This window comes from Protopterus annectens, chromosome 3.part0, assembly GCF_019279795.1.
Source record: "Protopterus annectens isolate FY-2018-M chromosome 3.part0, PAN1.0, whole genome shotgun sequence".
Classification (NCBI taxonomy): domain Eukaryota; kingdom Metazoa; phylum Chordata; order Ceratodontiformes; family Protopteridae; genus Protopterus; species Protopterus annectens.
The window spans coordinates 116,017,631-116,034,463 of record NC_056731.1 but is presented as its reverse complement, the minus strand read 5'-3'; the positions used below and the strand labels follow the sequence as shown (position 1 = coordinate 116,034,463).

Below are 16,833 nucleotides of genomic sequence, written 5' to 3'. Positions count from 1 at the left end.
AATCCTTAAAGCAGCTAAACTGGCTAGAGCTTAACAGCTACAAAACATATTCTCAGATAGTTATGGCATGCAAGCTGATATATTTTCCTGAACAATGCCCTGCATTAAAAACATGTTATTACCCTACACCCTAACAAGGGACCTCCATTCTGGTGATAAATTTCTAATAAACTACTAAAGCAAATAATTCATTGGGGGACTCACTATACTCCTGTTACATCTCTAAGCTCTGGAACACAATTCTTACACAAGTAAAAATGATTAATAAACTTCCAAGCTATACAACCCAGCTGAAACAATACCTTACACAATCCTGGCCATACTCATGTTCATCAGCAGGATGAGACCTCTAGTAAAAACACAAACTTATTACTTTTCACTGACTTTTTGCTCTCCTCTACTTGAATCATTGTACCCCTAACAATTTCCCTGCTACACTTGAATTTATACATCCCTCCCACCCCAAAAAAAATAACACTTCTCATTTTGGTCTTTTTCTAACTGTCCCATTAACCACTCTACCCCTTTTAAACATCTCCTGTATACCCGAAGTTATAAACCTTCTAGATACACCAATTTAGAACAGGCAGCCTAAATGGAACCGATCCTATAACATGCTCTCTCAGTCATATGCTATTACCACTATCCTGCTGTACATGACTAATATCTCCCCTCCCCTCCTACATAATTTTATAATTTACTTCAATATACCTCTTTAACTTTTTACATACCTATGCAATGTTAAAATATCCCTTCCAACATAATTAACTTCTTTATGTATCTTGAACTCCATTCAAACCTTTCTTTATTGAAATGAAAGAACACTAAACTTCTTTAGAATAATATTTCCCTTCTACAGTATCAATCCATTTACTTCCTACAAGATTTTACAACTGGAGCAACTGTATAGACTTATACTTGATATAAATACTTTACTGTATATACCTGTCTTGTAATTATGTTTGTTGGTTCATAAGAAATGTAGCTGTTTCTCTGAGAACTGTCTGAAATTCCCTTGTTAATATAAATGTACTGTGGTGGAACTTTTCTCCTCTGGCCTTCACTAAAAATTGGCTCTGCCCAGTTGGACTTTCCCAGTCAACAAAGACAAATAAATAAATAAATAAAAATTATGTTTGGAAGGACACTGATGGGGAGGGAAGAGAAAGGAAAACAGTAATTGCAAGTAAAATAATTTTTGTTCTTAGCAGTATTTCTATGAAACATTTCAAGATATAAATTGCATGTTTTACAGTAAAGCATTTTAGTTGCTGTTGTATATTATAAAGATACTAAAGTAAGTAAATGCATTTTTCTTCCTACTTTTTAGTATTGAGGAATGTAGGCATTACATTGCAAAAAGAGAAAAAAAAGGCTGGACAAAAGCATGTTTCAGTTAATAAGTTGTAATCTTGGGTTGCTGAGGTGGGAGGTGGAGTGCAAAAGTACACACATATGTGCAGAGCTTTCTGTTATGTTTCCATAGAATATTTGCATTAAGACCCTTGGCTTAATCTAGTAACAAATGTTAAGTGGAAACAAGTAAATAAGAGAACACTGAATATAACAAAAAGTTTTCCTTTAGCAATAAATGTTCCAGTTTGTCTTCAGAAGCCTACAGATGAGGACTTAATTATTTTCTCTTACTTTTCCATGGAGACAAGCTGATTATAGGATAACAAAAAAGGCAAAGCATGGTTTCTCAAAGGCTAAAAGCTAATATTTTCTGTAAGCATCCAAGTTGTTTTCACATCTTGAGGAAAATAAAGATTAAAAAAAAGACACTAATTAGTGTATGTAGAAACACAGGTAATAAAATGCTTCTTAGCATGGATAATATCAGCCTTAGGTTAGTTAAGGCATGTGTTTGTGGCTGTCTTTTTGGGGAAATTTTTCCTATTATGGAGGTTAAACTTCAATATTTGAAGATGTATATAGTTTTGTATGTTTGTATCGTGTTCTGTTTTTTTTTTTTTGAGGTTTTTATTAAAATAAAAGATTTGTAAAATGTGACATAGGTTTCAATGTTCCAATATTGATGATAAGAAAAATGTATAAAGGCTCAACCTACTAGAGATCCATGTATCACAAAATCTAGAAACAGACATTTTAAAAAGCTGTCATACACACATCCAATAACTATTTCAGATCATGTGCTAATAATTACTGAGAAAAAAGTCAGGGTAATAAAATAAGGACTAGACACTGGCACTTCCCCACCTACCTGTTAGGAAAAGGGAAATTTAAGGAATCAGAAGTGGAAGTTATTCAGGAGTTATTAGGGAAGATAGCAAGTACTTCAGAAGTTATAGCTGGTGAGTAAGTGAGATAAAATTAAAGTGGAGTTTAAAAATAGGATAGACATAAAAGAAAAGAGATATGGTTAAGAAGTAATGAGAATTACTTATTAGGGATGGCAAAGGATAAAGTATTGCATAATAATGGGAATTTCAGAGAACAAGAAGAGGTGTAACTAAAGAGTGCTAAAGAGAAAATTAGGGAGTATCAGGATAATATGCATGACTTTAAAAAGATTGCTCTTAAGCAAATGTTTTCTGATAACTCCAAAGCACAAAAACTTTTAGGCATACTAACGTAGGCAACAGAAAATAGAAAGAGTTGTTGTCATATTTAGGGAGCCCATAACAAGAAAAATAACCAGAGATCCTATAGAGGTATTCTAGATATTTCAGAAATTTTATGCAAATGTGTATAAAATAGAGTAGTAAGGAAATAAAAATAAAGCATAAATGGAAATATTTATGGAATACTTAAATATACCAAGGGTAGAGGTAGATGAGGCCCAACAATTGACAGTTATTATAGGTGGAGATGAGATAAAATGGTGCTGTATAACCAGTCTGCAGGAAAGTCTCCAGGAATAGGTGGCATTCTGATTGAAGTTTGTAAGCTACGAAGGAAGAAAGTGATAAAGATTTGGAAGGTTTTTTACATTATTTAAAAAAAGGAGGGGGAAACACCAACATCCTGGGAAAAAAATGTGGTGACTGTAAAATATAAAGACAGAAAAAAAAACATCAGATGCAGCTTCATATAGGCCCATTTCAATTTTAAACAGTGATTATAACATGCTTATATCTGTAATGAATAAAAGAATGGCAAAGTTGTTGCTAAAATTGAAAGATATGATCAGTGTGGTTTTGTGGAAGGGAAACAAACGTTTGACATTAATAGAAAGATGGTGGGTCTTTATGCAGAAAAAGCATCTGACAGAGTAAGCTGGGATTTTTTAGTCAAGCAATAGAAGCATTTGCATTTCCTGTTTCAATAATAAGGGTAATTAGGAGGTACAGGCTCCCCATCCATGTGATGAAGAGTTCCTCCCTAACCCAATTCAAATGCAACTTGGACAATTAGATGGGAAACCGGAAATTCATCCCTGGTTTGGCACCTATGTCTCTAATGCAAACAGGTAACCTGTAAATGGTTCATCTCCCAGGCCTATGCTTACACTTATCAAGTGTATCAGAACTTGTCAGAGATTTGGGATACATGCCTAGACTTAAAAAGGCCCTTCTGGTCGTTAGCCTAGTAAACACCTATGAAACTATGAACCTATAATATGAGGGATCAGAGGCAAAAATAAAAGTGGGAGAGTTCCTTTCCTGTCCGATAAATTATGTCTGAACAGATGAACCAATCAAGAGATGTTCTCATTTCCTTTTGTTGTTTGTGTTATATTAGGAACCATTTGCAAAGAAAATAAGGGACTCAGAAAAATCAAGAATAGAACTGGTATGGTACTCAAGAGAAATTGCCTTTCTTTGTGGATGATACTATTTTTCTACCTGATAAAACCAGAAAAGATATCTCGGTGACACTCTGAGACAGTCCTGTGTTTTTTTTAAGATATAAAATTAGGCAAGATAAAATAAAGGCTATAGCTGTAAACTATGTACCCACACATGAATGGGTTCAGCAATACCAATATTTATGGAAACATGATAAAATGAAATACTAAGGCATATGGATTAAAAGGACACTGTTATGGCAGCCAGGGATATATGGTAAGAGGCTAAACAAAAGATTATACAAAAAGTTCAAATATGTTTTTATCAACTAGAGAAGAAGTTGTGGATATAAATTAATAAAGAGATGAAGGATTTTATCTGGGAGAGGATGGGCAAGAGTCATGTGGGATAAGTTCCTTCCAATAAAACAAGGAAGTTTAGGATTACCTGATTTAAAAGGATTTTTAGAGCTACACAGTTAAGGCTGTTATACATGGCACAAGCAGAAAGCTACAAGTGGAAAGGGTTGATGAAGCAGGGGGGACATTCAAGGAATACTGAAACAGTAGGATTTTGGATGCAGATCCTTAAGGGGAATAACAGCAATCATACAGAGTATTACATTTGTAAAGGAGCAGAAAGTATACTAAGAACTAAGCCAACACAGGAATGAAGAAAGGAGATTCTGCTGATTGGGGATGACTGCAACTAGGGGTACAAAGTGAGGACTGGAATTTACTGGTGGAAGCTGGCAAAGAAACCAAGGTATCAGGAGCAAATAATTAGGGAGGGGAATGGTAATACAATGAGAAGAGGCCAAGAAGATGTTTCATTTGGACTGCAGACTACATATTGCCTTCCTGTCAGGGACTGATATCAGAGTATAGGCAATGAGAAAAGGATTGGGGAAACCTAAGTGAAATACCTAAATTGGTTGACGTTTTAGTTGACTCTAGAACAAAAGCTGCTGTTAATAAAGGGATAATTAGTAGGGCATATAAAATATTGTATGATAACTATAGAAATCAATCAGAGGAGACCAGAAAAGGTCAAAAAGAGTGATAAGCTTTTCACAATCATTGGCAGGAAATATTCAGCAAAGTCTAGAAGATTTAGGCTTTTTGCTTGGAAGTGTTTGCATAGGCATTTTATACCCCAAGCAGACTATGAAGAACTTTTCCTTAGGTAGATGGCAAATGTTGGATGCATAATGGAGAAGAAAGATGTACTTAGGATCATAGGTTTTGAAGTGTAATGAGTTGGCAAACTTCAAAAATTCCCTACAGAGTACTTTATCAGGAAGACTGGGTGAGAAATGAGTGTAAGGAAGGATTTTTTTTTAGCTAGAATATAGGATCTCAATTGTCTAGACATAATAAGGGCTTGTTGAGTTTAGTTCTGGTGGCTGCCAAAAAAGCAATTACTAGAAAATGGAAATCAAAGTCTTCAACCGTACCTGAAGTAGTGAGAATTGTGACAGAGATAAAAAAACAGAAAGTGGGATCTTTAAAGAAGGGTAGGAGAAAAATTACATAGAAAAAATGGAAATTGGAGGAACAATATATGCAGAAAGTATTTTAGAGCAAGAATGAGATTTAAGACAACGCAGGAATTGAACAATTTATGTAATGTTGGATTGATTATATTATATAGAACAATATATGTGATGTATAATGTTTATAAATGTGAACTTGGTAATCTGGTTTGATTAATTTTATATATAAGTTTGACTGTGTCACAAGGGATAATTCACTAAAGGTATTTTTTAGAGAAGCTCATTAATGGGTCCTTTATACTTTTAGGATTGGTATAATGGGAGTTGAGGGATGGTATAATGGTTAAGGTGTTTACCTCACAGACACCAAGTATAGGGTTTGATTCTCACCTTTGAAAGGGAAATTGGCTTGACTTAAAATGGCTCAGAAGGCCAGCTAGCATACTACTTACCTAAAAAGTCTTTGAAATGAAAACCTATTGCAGTTGCTAATGCTCCCCTACCAACCCAAGCAATGCTGTTGCATAAGCACATACACAAACACATACACACAACATATGCATGCATGCATACACACATATACACACACCTCATGCCACCCACAGAGTCACAAAGACACTTGGACAATCTCTCTCCCACACACAGAGTATACTATTAGATGTTTTCACATATCTGAGGTATTGCCCTCTCATAGGTTTATAGGTTCATAGATAGGTACTAGGCCATCTACCCAAAGGCATTTATAAGCCTATCTGGAATGTGTTGGCTTTCGCTGCCCCCTTAGATTAGTTCCCTGTGCCTCTGTCCAGCAGATCAATTGAAGTGATCCCTGGGGTAAACTTTCTGTTTCCCATCCACTCGTCTGGTTTACCACAGAGGTTGTTTTCCTGTAAATATATATCCAAAAATATTACACTGTTATAAAACAATCACTTCAAACTGTCATATGTTTAACCTACATATAATGTATTGCTTCTGACTAGTAGCACATACTCGCATCTTATTTTCTATATACTTTTTTTGTTACCTTCATTTGTACACAATAATTTACCCTAGATATCCTAATCATTATTACTTGTATAAATAAATTGCTTTGTAATTTTATCATTTTTTAGGCCTGGAAAATGGCTGAAAAGGGTCTTTAGACCAGACCATTCATCTAGCTGGTAAACTTAATAAGCAAACAAATAACTAAATAAAAAAAATCCCAAAATATTAACTTTAACTGTCTTTTTATGGCAATTTATTGGCTCCCATGCCAGGAAAGCTATTCTCAGTGAGCTGATCAAGCATCAGCCATATTAAAATTATCCAGCTACCCATAATGATATTAAGAACATAAAGTTGTGTAAGCAAACTTACCATAACAATAGATATTCAATCACTGTTGCAGGAGCCTAAGCTATATGGGTTACACACCTGGCCAGCTTCCAGAGCTTCAAGGCACATTTCACTCACCTAAACCATTATTCAGCTTGAGCTGAACTGACTAAAAAAAACACGTTTGGGTATGAGCTTTTCAGAGCTTTCATGCCACTTGAGAAAGGGAGACTAAGCCTTAATTGGACATTCCTAGGAAAAGAAAACTACAAATCCACACCCTGGCTTGAAAACACACACACAAGGGGAATGGATGGAGGGAGGGGGCAGCTACTACAGCAGTGATCAGTTAAACATCTGCTTATGGTAAGTTTACTTACACAACTGAACTATGCTCTTCATATTGATCACAGCTGCAATAATCCAAGAACACTTGTAAGGAGGATGGGGAGGGGTCCGAGAGACCCTGGAGAATGGTCCCGGTAAAATCTGTCCTAGATCTGGAAAAGGAATCTAGTTTGTAGTGCTATAAAAGTATGCACAAAGGACAATGTTGCTAATTCTAGAATACTTCTAGATTCCAACCCTTACTAAAAAAGGCATAAATGAAGCAAAGACGCTGTTAGAATTAGTATTGAACTTACCTGGAATAGTTTTGTTGCATAGCTGTTGTTTTTTTTTTTTTTTTTCATAAAAACTGAGTTTAAAAACCTTATAAAGTAAAGTGGAAGATTTTTTCCCACAACAAAACTGATCTGCCCAGTAATGGAGCAGTGTTAGCCAACTGTTGAGCCTTAAAAGCCTGCAGATGAGACCTTTTCTTGGTGGCAGGAATGCTGTGATAGGCTTACCACCCAAACCTGTATTTTTGGTTAGCTCAAGATGACTAATGGTTTGGGCATGAGAGCATTGGAAGCTGGCTGACTATTATATCTTACGCAGGATGTAACCCAGATAGTTTAGGCTACTGCAACAGTGATTAATATGATGAACATTCATGAAAGTGAAATAAAAATAATATAGCAATTTCATTTTTAATCTGTGGGTAGTTGTGACAGATGGCACCACTTGTCACCAAACGTGAAGGAGCAAAGAGATATGAATCACACCATTGCTAACCAGTCTTGCATCTAGGTATGTGAGGGTCAGAAACTATGTTTGTTGGCTGCAATCCTCTTCTCCAAATGGCTCTGAAGGCTATCAGAGAGTTGTTCTCTCAAGTAATACCACTGTTACCCAATACGCTAAAAAAAGAAAGTGCTCAAAAATCTGATTTATTAACCAGTTCACCAAGTGCAACCTGGCCCTGACAGCATAATAGGAAAATGCACTGCTGCCCTGAGTGTGGGCTTCCAATAACCACAGCCATACTAAGACTATACAATGGCTATTTACAAAGTTGAGTCTTTGGTCTAGCATCATGTGCCCGTTTCTCATCTGCCCACTTTAAAACATTGTGTCTTCTAGTGCCCTCTTTATCCATGGTAACTCTCTTCCAAACAGATAAGTATTTTTTACACACACACACACACACACACACACACACACACACACACACACACACACACACACACACACACACACACACACACACACACAAGCACATATACAATTCCCAGGGAAAATACAACAATTAATTCCACTCTTTATTTGGCTAAATATAAATTAAAAAAATGATATCTCACTGGCAGTAAATTCAAGTGATTGGACTAATTAGAGGTATGGTAAATATATCCTCTTACAGATCATAAATAACAATGCATGAATAAATAATAAATATTAGCCACAAGATCTTTAAAGTGAGTAAATAAAAAAACTTTGCTTAAACAATAAGGAAAGCAGTGCTGATATACATTACATATGTAGATTTAAGCACTGTACTAGGAACAGAAAACACTAAACAGTAGTACTGAAACAGTATTTAGACCAAAATTTAACTAAGCTAGATAAATGCCCAAGCTTCTTCTTCTTTCAGCTTTTTCCCAGTTAAGGGTCACCACAGCGGATCACCTGTCCGCTCATGATTAGCAGTGGAGTTTTACAGTGTCGAGTTGCCAGCCCGGTTCCCAACCTTCCACAGAAGGCACACACACCTAGGGCCAATTTAGAGTGTCCAATCCACCTAATACATGTCTTTGGGAGGAAACCCATGCGACCACAGGGAGGACATGCAGATTCCGCACAGAAGGCACCCCAGCCGAGGATCAAACCGGAGAACCTCTTGCTGTGAGGCGACAATGCTAACCACTGCACCACTGTGACCACCCAGATAAATACCCAAGCTGCCTGTCTTAAAAAATGAAGTCCCTAAATTCCCTAAGTTAGTAAAAATATCAATCAGACAAATGCAGACTTAACAGCAATATACATAGATTTGCTTACCATGGTTATCTAAGAAAAATCAACTGACTTTAGACTGGTTATACTTCTGCATATACATTTTTGCTCATTGTGTTTTTTTCTCACAGAAAACCAAGGGGTTACATCAGATTGTATCATTTCTTTTTCAAAGAAAACAAATTATTCCACCTTCTACAACTAATAAGCCTGCATACTATTGACTGCTTTCCTATCTCTGTCCTGCTGCCAGTTTGAAGAGCATTTTAATTGCATTTGGCTTCCTAACCCCAACCCCTTTTATGGCTTAATTATAAGCAATAAAATCCTCTCTGACAAACTGCAGAATGCCTCTTTTTATATTTCAATTACAAATTTCATACATTTATTTTCCTTTCATCTCCTTTCTTTATTTACATAAAAATGTCACAAGGTTATATACATTTTTATGCCTTAGGAAGCTGACATATTGACATAGCTTAATATAGTTTTACAAATGTCTCAACATTCTAAATTATGAAAGAAAAATACATAATTTTTTCACTATTGGCACAACAGAAAATTCAGAGGGGTCAGCTGTGTACTACTAACAGCACTGCAATGTTGTGACTAGTAGCACTATGGAGCAGACTAAGGATTCAAAGCCATGCAATAGCCACACATAGCAAAAGCTCACTAGTGGATTGTTTGCATATCTCTGTAATGAAAATCTAGTGTAGTTGCTAGCGCTCCCCACACCTAACCAAGCAATGCTGTTGCACAGGCAGCTACAGGCATGCACACATACATATATACACACAGACACACAGATGCACACACACACACACACACACACACACACACACACACACACACACACACACACACACACACACACACACACACACACACACACACACACACAAACAACGTGCACCTGTGCATAAACACAAACACACGTGCCCATGCATGAGCAAACACCGTCTGACACATACAAAGTCACATAGATAGGTAATACACAGTCAGTCTCACACGCACACGTGCGCACACACACAGACACACACACACACACACACACACACACACACACACACACACACACACACACACACACACACACACACACACACACACACACAGACACACACACACACACACACACACACATCCACACACACACAAGCACATATACAATTCCCAGGGAAAATACAACAATTAATTCCACTCTTTATTTGGCTAAATATAAATTAAAAAAATGATATCTCACTGGCAGTAAATTCAAGTGATTGGACTAATTAGAGGTATGGTAAATATATCCTCTTACAGATCATAAATAACAATGCATGAATAAATAATAAATATTAGCCACAAGATCTTTAAAGTGAGTAAATAAAAAAACTTTGCTTAAACAATAAGGAAAGCAGTGCTGATATACATTACATATGTAGATTTAAGCACTGTACTAGGAACAGAAAACACTAAACAGTAGTACTGAAACAGTATTTAGACCAAAATTTAACTAAGCTAGATAAATACCCAAGCTTCTTCTTCTTTCAGCTTTTTCCCAGTTAAGGGTCACCACAGTGGATCACCTGTCCGCTCATGATTAGCAGTGGAGTTTTACAGTGTCGAGTTGCCAGCCCGGTGCCCAACCTTCCACAGAAGGCACACACACCTAGGGCCAATTTAGAGTGTCCAATCCACCTAATGCATGTCTTTGGGAGGAAACCCATGCGACCACAGGGAGGACATGCAGATTCCGCACAGAAGGCACCCCAGCCGAGGAACAAACCGGAGAACCTCTTGCTGTGAAGCGACAATGCTAACCACTGCACCACTGTGACCGCCCAGATAAATACCCAAGCTGCCTGTCTTAAAAAATGAAGTCCCTAAATTCCCTAAGTTAGTAAAAATATCAATCAGACAAATGCAGACAACAGCAATATACATAGATTTGCTTACCATGGTTATCTAAGAAAAATCAACTGACTTTAGACTGGTTATACTTCTGCATATACATTTTTGCTCATTGTGTTTTTTTCTCACAGAAAACCAAGGGGTTACATCAGATTGCATCATTTCTTTTTCAAAGAAAACAAATTATTCCACCTTCTACAACTAATAAGCCTGCATACTATTGACTGCTTTCCTATCTCTGTCCTGCTGCCAGTTTGAAGAGCATTTTAACTGCATTTGGCTTCCTAACCCCAACCCCTTTTATGGCTTAATTATAAGCAATAAAGTCCTCTCTGACGAACTGCAGAATGCCTCTTTTTATATTTCAGTTACAAATTTCATACATTTATTTTCCTTTCATCTCCTTTCTTTATTTACATAAAAATGTCACAAGGTTATATACATTTTTATGCCTTAGGAAGCTGACATATTGACATAGCTTAATATAGTTTTACAAATGTGTCAACATTCTAAATTATGAAAGAAAAATACATAATTTTTTCACTATTGGCACAACAGAAAATTCAGAGGGGTCAGCTGTGTACTACTAACAGCACTGCAATGTTGTGACTAGTAGCACTATGGAGCAGACTAAGGATTCAAAGCCATGCAATAGCCACACATAGCAAAAGCTCACTAGTGGATTGTTTGCATATCTCTGTAATGAAAATCTAGTGTAGTTGCTAGCGCTCCCCACACCTAACCAAGCAATGCTGTTGCACAGGCAGCTACAGGCATGCACACATACATATATACACACAGACACACAGATGCACACACACACACGCACACACACACACACACACACACACACACACACACACACACACACACACACACACACACACACACACACACACACAAACAACGTGCACCTGTGCATAAACACAAACACACATGTGCCCATGCATGAGCAAACACCGTCTGACACATACAAAGTCACATAGATAGGTAATACATAGTCGGTCTCACACGCACACGTGCGCACGCACACAGACACACACACACACACACACACACACACACACACACACACACACACACACACACACACATGCATACACATGCATGCAGCCTCATCTGCCTTACCTAAAGTGACTAACTGCTTCACTGCTTCCATAGACAACAATGGGTGAATGCCACAAACAGCACATTTAGTCCCACTGCTCTGTTCTATAATGCTATGACAGAACTTGTCATTGAGCGACTCTGCCACACCCTTTTAGTCTTGAAGTAAGGCTCCAGAATACAGCACATGGCCTATTTACATGAGCTATATCCCATTGCTGGCTTTATATTCAGTGTTATCCAGCAGACTGCTGAAGCTCTACTACAATTGGGCTTCATAACATTGTAGCACTATAGCATTCGTGAATTGGATACTCATGGATTGCTGAATAACCCTGCTGTAAATAGGGTTGTGCTGTGTAAAATGTGTTTCTGACTACCCCTGTAGCAAACAGCTCATAATGAAAGAGAACTGCATATCAAACAAATGAGGAAAATCTCCCTTTAAAGAAAACCTAAGCTCCACCAAATAGACAAACACAAACCGTTTTTGCCTATATATATATATATATATATATATATATATATATATATATATATATATATATACATATATATATACACACACACACACAATAATACTATGGCCGCATGATTGCACAAAGTAAAACAAAAATAAATAGATTTTCAACTGAGTAGTATTTGTCAGCTGTACACTTCTGTCAACTGGCATTTCCTTTATTTCAGCTTAATATCATTTGAAAAAAAATAATCAGCCTTCAATATAACATACTCTCTCTTAAATTATTTTAGAATATATGAATGCATGGGAATAATTTTGTATTGAGTTATATTAAAGCAACATTCATAACCTGTTAATCCTGTTTATCTGGCAAACAAATAAACATAAATAAATGCATACATAAAGTAAACATTTAACCATTTTGTACCCATTTTATGTACTTAGTAGTTTTTTTATGCTCACAGTATATATATATATATAAGTAAAATACATTTAATAGCAATACATATCAGGGCAACATTTTGTCTGAGTCTCACACTCACTTAATGCTTATGGATTTGTCAGTTCATTAGGCCTGTGCCTTACTCTCACCTAGCGCACAACAAGTTGTTCATAGTTATTAGCATGCTTATCTCCTTTTGCCCATTCACAAAGTGGGTACCTTTTTCTGAGATTTAAAAAAGTTGATATGAAATATAAGGTTAGCTACTAACTATTAGTCCAAGAAAAGAAGCCTGTTAATGACACAACACCGAAACAATCTGGCAAAGCAGCAATCAGAGGCAAACTAAAATAAATAAAACAAATAGCGTAAACAAGGTTTAATTCCACGCTTTCGTCCGTAGACTTCTTCAGAATAAAAAATATGTGACAATAAACTCATTTAAATACATTCAAGTAAATTAAACAACTTAAAACTTGATTGCAATCAAACTAAATTGCTGTGTTAATTAAAAAAGGAGTTAACACCATCATTCCTTTTATGGAGATGTAACTTCCTGTTTTTCAAAAAACATTTAATGTTGACTGCTTCATTGATGCCTGGAAGTTTATCAGCTTTTAGTTTCATTTGCCAAAGGGCTTCTCTTTGTAAAATATAATTTTTAAAATCCCCCCCTCTCATGTCATTCTGACAAACCTCTAGTATGGAAAATAAAAATCTTTTAAAATTATGACAAATAATAGAATGCTTATATAAAGCATTAGTTGGATCTTTCTTTTTGATGTCATAAAGATGTTCCTTAATACGAATTTTTAAACTCCTACTAGTCATTCCTACATAGAAGGCAGGACAAGTGCTGCATAAACTAATATATACTAAGCCACTAGTGTCGCAATCAACATTATTAGGAACAGTTAAAATTCTATGGTAAGACTCTATATTAATATATGGTCCCACAGAAATATATCTGCATATTTTGCAGTTGTGACAACATTGCATACCTTTCTCAGTAGTAACAACTTTCCTGTTATTGTGGGTGTGTTTATGCTCTAGTATTCTTCCTAAATTACGTGTGTTTCTGGATACAAAAACAGGTTTGTTGCCTACCACCCTGGAAAGATCTAAATTACCATTGATCACTGACCAATTTTTTCTGACTACCTTCTGAATGTATGTTAGGTCATTACTCATTTCCATAGAACAAGTTAAATTGGTGTTGAATTTGCCCTCATCAGTAGTCGTATTACTGGTGGCTAGGCAGTTTTCACTGCTTTGTCCACCCGAATAATGCAACAAAGCTGGGTAGTCAGTTGTTCGTCTGGTCATTATATCTTTACTAGTATTGACCAGTGTTGATTCATGATATCCCCTGTCCTGGAACAGGGAAATGATGAAGTCAATCTCACCAATTAAATCTGTTGGTTTAGAGGTCATTCGACAGGCTCTAATCATTTGCCCTCTGGGAATATTGTTGATAATGTGTCTAGGGTGATTGCTAGAAAAGTGAAGATACCCATTAGTAAAGGTCTCCTTCCGAAAGATTGTGCTGTGGAAGCGATTATCAATGTTATCCCACTTTAAACCAACATCTAAAAAGTTAACTTCAAGCCCAACTGAACCCTTCACAAACTTTATATAACCAGAATAGGTATTAGCCTCTGTGACAAAAGAGTCAACTATGTTTTTACTTTACTTTGTTGCATTATTCGGGTGGACAAAGCAGTGAAAACTGCCTAGCCACCAGTAATACGACTACTGATGAGGGCAAATTCAACACCAATTTAACTTGTTCTATGGAAATGAGTAATGACCTAACATACATTCAGAAGGTAGTCAGAAAAAATTGGTCAGTGATCAATGGTAATTTAGATCTTTCCAGGGTGGTAGGCAACAAACCTGTTTTTGTATCCAGAAACACACGTAATTTAGGAAGAATACTAGAGCATAAACACACCCACAATAACAGGAAAGTTGTTACTACTGAGAAAGGTATGCAATGTTGTCACAACTGCAAAATATGCAGATATATTTCTGTGGGACCATATATTAATATAGAGTCTTACCATAGAATTTTAACTGTTCCTAATAATGTTGATTGCGACACTAGTGGCTTAGTATATATTAGTTTATGCAGCACTTGTCCTGCCTTCTATGTAGGAATGACTAGTAGGAGTTTAAAAATTCGTATTAAGGAACATCTTTATGACATCAAAAGAAAGATCCAACTAATGCTTTATATAAGCATTCTATTATTTGTCATAATTTTAAAAGATTTTTATTTTCCATACTAGAGGTTTGTCAGAATGACATGAGAGGGGGGGATTTTAAAAATTATATTTTACAAAGAGAAGCCCTTTGGCAAATGAAACTAAAAGCTGATAAACTTCCAGGCATCAATGAAGCAGTCAACATTAAATGTTTTTTGAAAAACAGGAAGTTACATCTCCATAAAAGGAATGATGGTGTTAACTCCTTTTTTAATTAACACAGCAATTTAGTTTGATTGCAATCAAGTTTTAAGTTGTTTAATTTACTTGAATGTATTTAAATGAGTTTATTGTCACATATTTTTTATTCTGAAGAAGTCTATGGACGAAAGCGTGGAATTAAACCTTGTTTACGCTATTTGTTTTATTTATTTTAGCTACTAACTAGCTACTGTGGCTTTTTATGGCAAGAAGAGACTGCAGTTTCACACATAAATTGCACTATGTAGTTTGACACCTGCAAATAAATATTAATGAATACTGCATAAGAATATGTAATTAAAATGAGTTATAATAATCTTCAAATAAACATTTTTTAGAAATGTTTTCTAATACCTTACATCACATGAATAGAGCAGATGGTCATTCTGCTGATTTGCATGAGATATTGTTTGGTTTACAGTAGCAAGTTTATTAAATGAACAAATGCCATTAATGTACTACAGCAATAGTTTTATTACTTACTTTGTAGCAGTATTTTGAATTTGAAGTAGAAAACCATCCTTCTGAACACTGTGGAGCAGGAGTTGTTGTTGGAACTGGAGGTGACGTTACTCCCTCTGCCCAGTGTTTACAGATATATTTCACTTTTTCTTCACACTTGACAATATCCCACAAGCCAGCATTAATTCCAGTTCTCATAGCAACACATCCTGATTGGCTTCCTTTAAAAAATATTTCAACAAACCATTCAAGAACTGCTAAAATTTTTAAAGAATTTTGTAACAATAGAATACTAGGTACAACAATAATGAATCTGAAATCTTAATCATGATACAAAATGGCAGTGTGCTTCAATCTCAAAACAACTTATTAATAAAAAGCAGTGCTGAAAACTCAGAAGAATGAAATACATTTAAGATGCTTGACATCTATTAGTTCTGGAAATTAAATTAACTTATTGAAAGGCAAATGCATACCTAAAAAGTTAAGATGCATGAACAGCTTATGGGTGACACTGTGTCTAGTTGGTTTCTGACCATAGCTTTCAACTGTCCAGATTTTTGCCTCATATTTTGGTTCATTCCTCATAAAATATATGGTTTTCTGGAAAATCATTGATGATTAAAGTAACTAAATAATGACATACATTTGAGTTTCAGACTTCATATCCTTCAGAAAATACATGTTAATGCAAAAAATATTATTCTAGCAACTTTATAATTTATATAAGCAATATTTAAAATCTGTCCCTATTTTTGGGCTTTTGTCCCCCCATTATTTTTTACTTTGTCCAGATTTCTTGTGCTTGGAGGTTGAGAGGTATGTTTCTGACTCAAACATCTAGTTTTCAGTTTTAAGCTTGTAGGATCTCAATATGAATGAGTTTTCTCCTGATATTTTGGATTTCTTCCTATAGCATGCCTTTATCTATCTATCTATCTATCTATCTATCTATCTATCTATCTATCTATCTATCTATCTATATATCTATCTATCTATTTATCTATCCACACAACACTTCACTAAACAAAAAAAAAACATTTGAATTATGCCCCCTTGAACAGAATGTTATAACAATAAAAACGAGGGTA

The 16,833-nt window shown here is 35.7% G+C and overlaps 1 protein-coding gene across 2 annotated transcripts in view; it reads right to left on the bottom strand.

Moving 5' to 3' along the window:
- MRC1 (mannose receptor C-type 1) overlaps nt 1–16,833 on the bottom strand; it is a 1,874,292-nt gene that overhangs the window by 1,184,288 nt on the left and 673,171 nt on the right. For both annotated transcript variants that reach the window (XM_044064625.1, XM_044064626.1), the window contains exon 12: nt 15,764–15,963. In XM_044064625.1, coding sequence (XP_043920560.1) covers nt 15,764–15,963 — 200 coding nt within the window. The remainder of the gene's footprint in view (nt 1–15,763; nt 15,964–16,833) is intronic.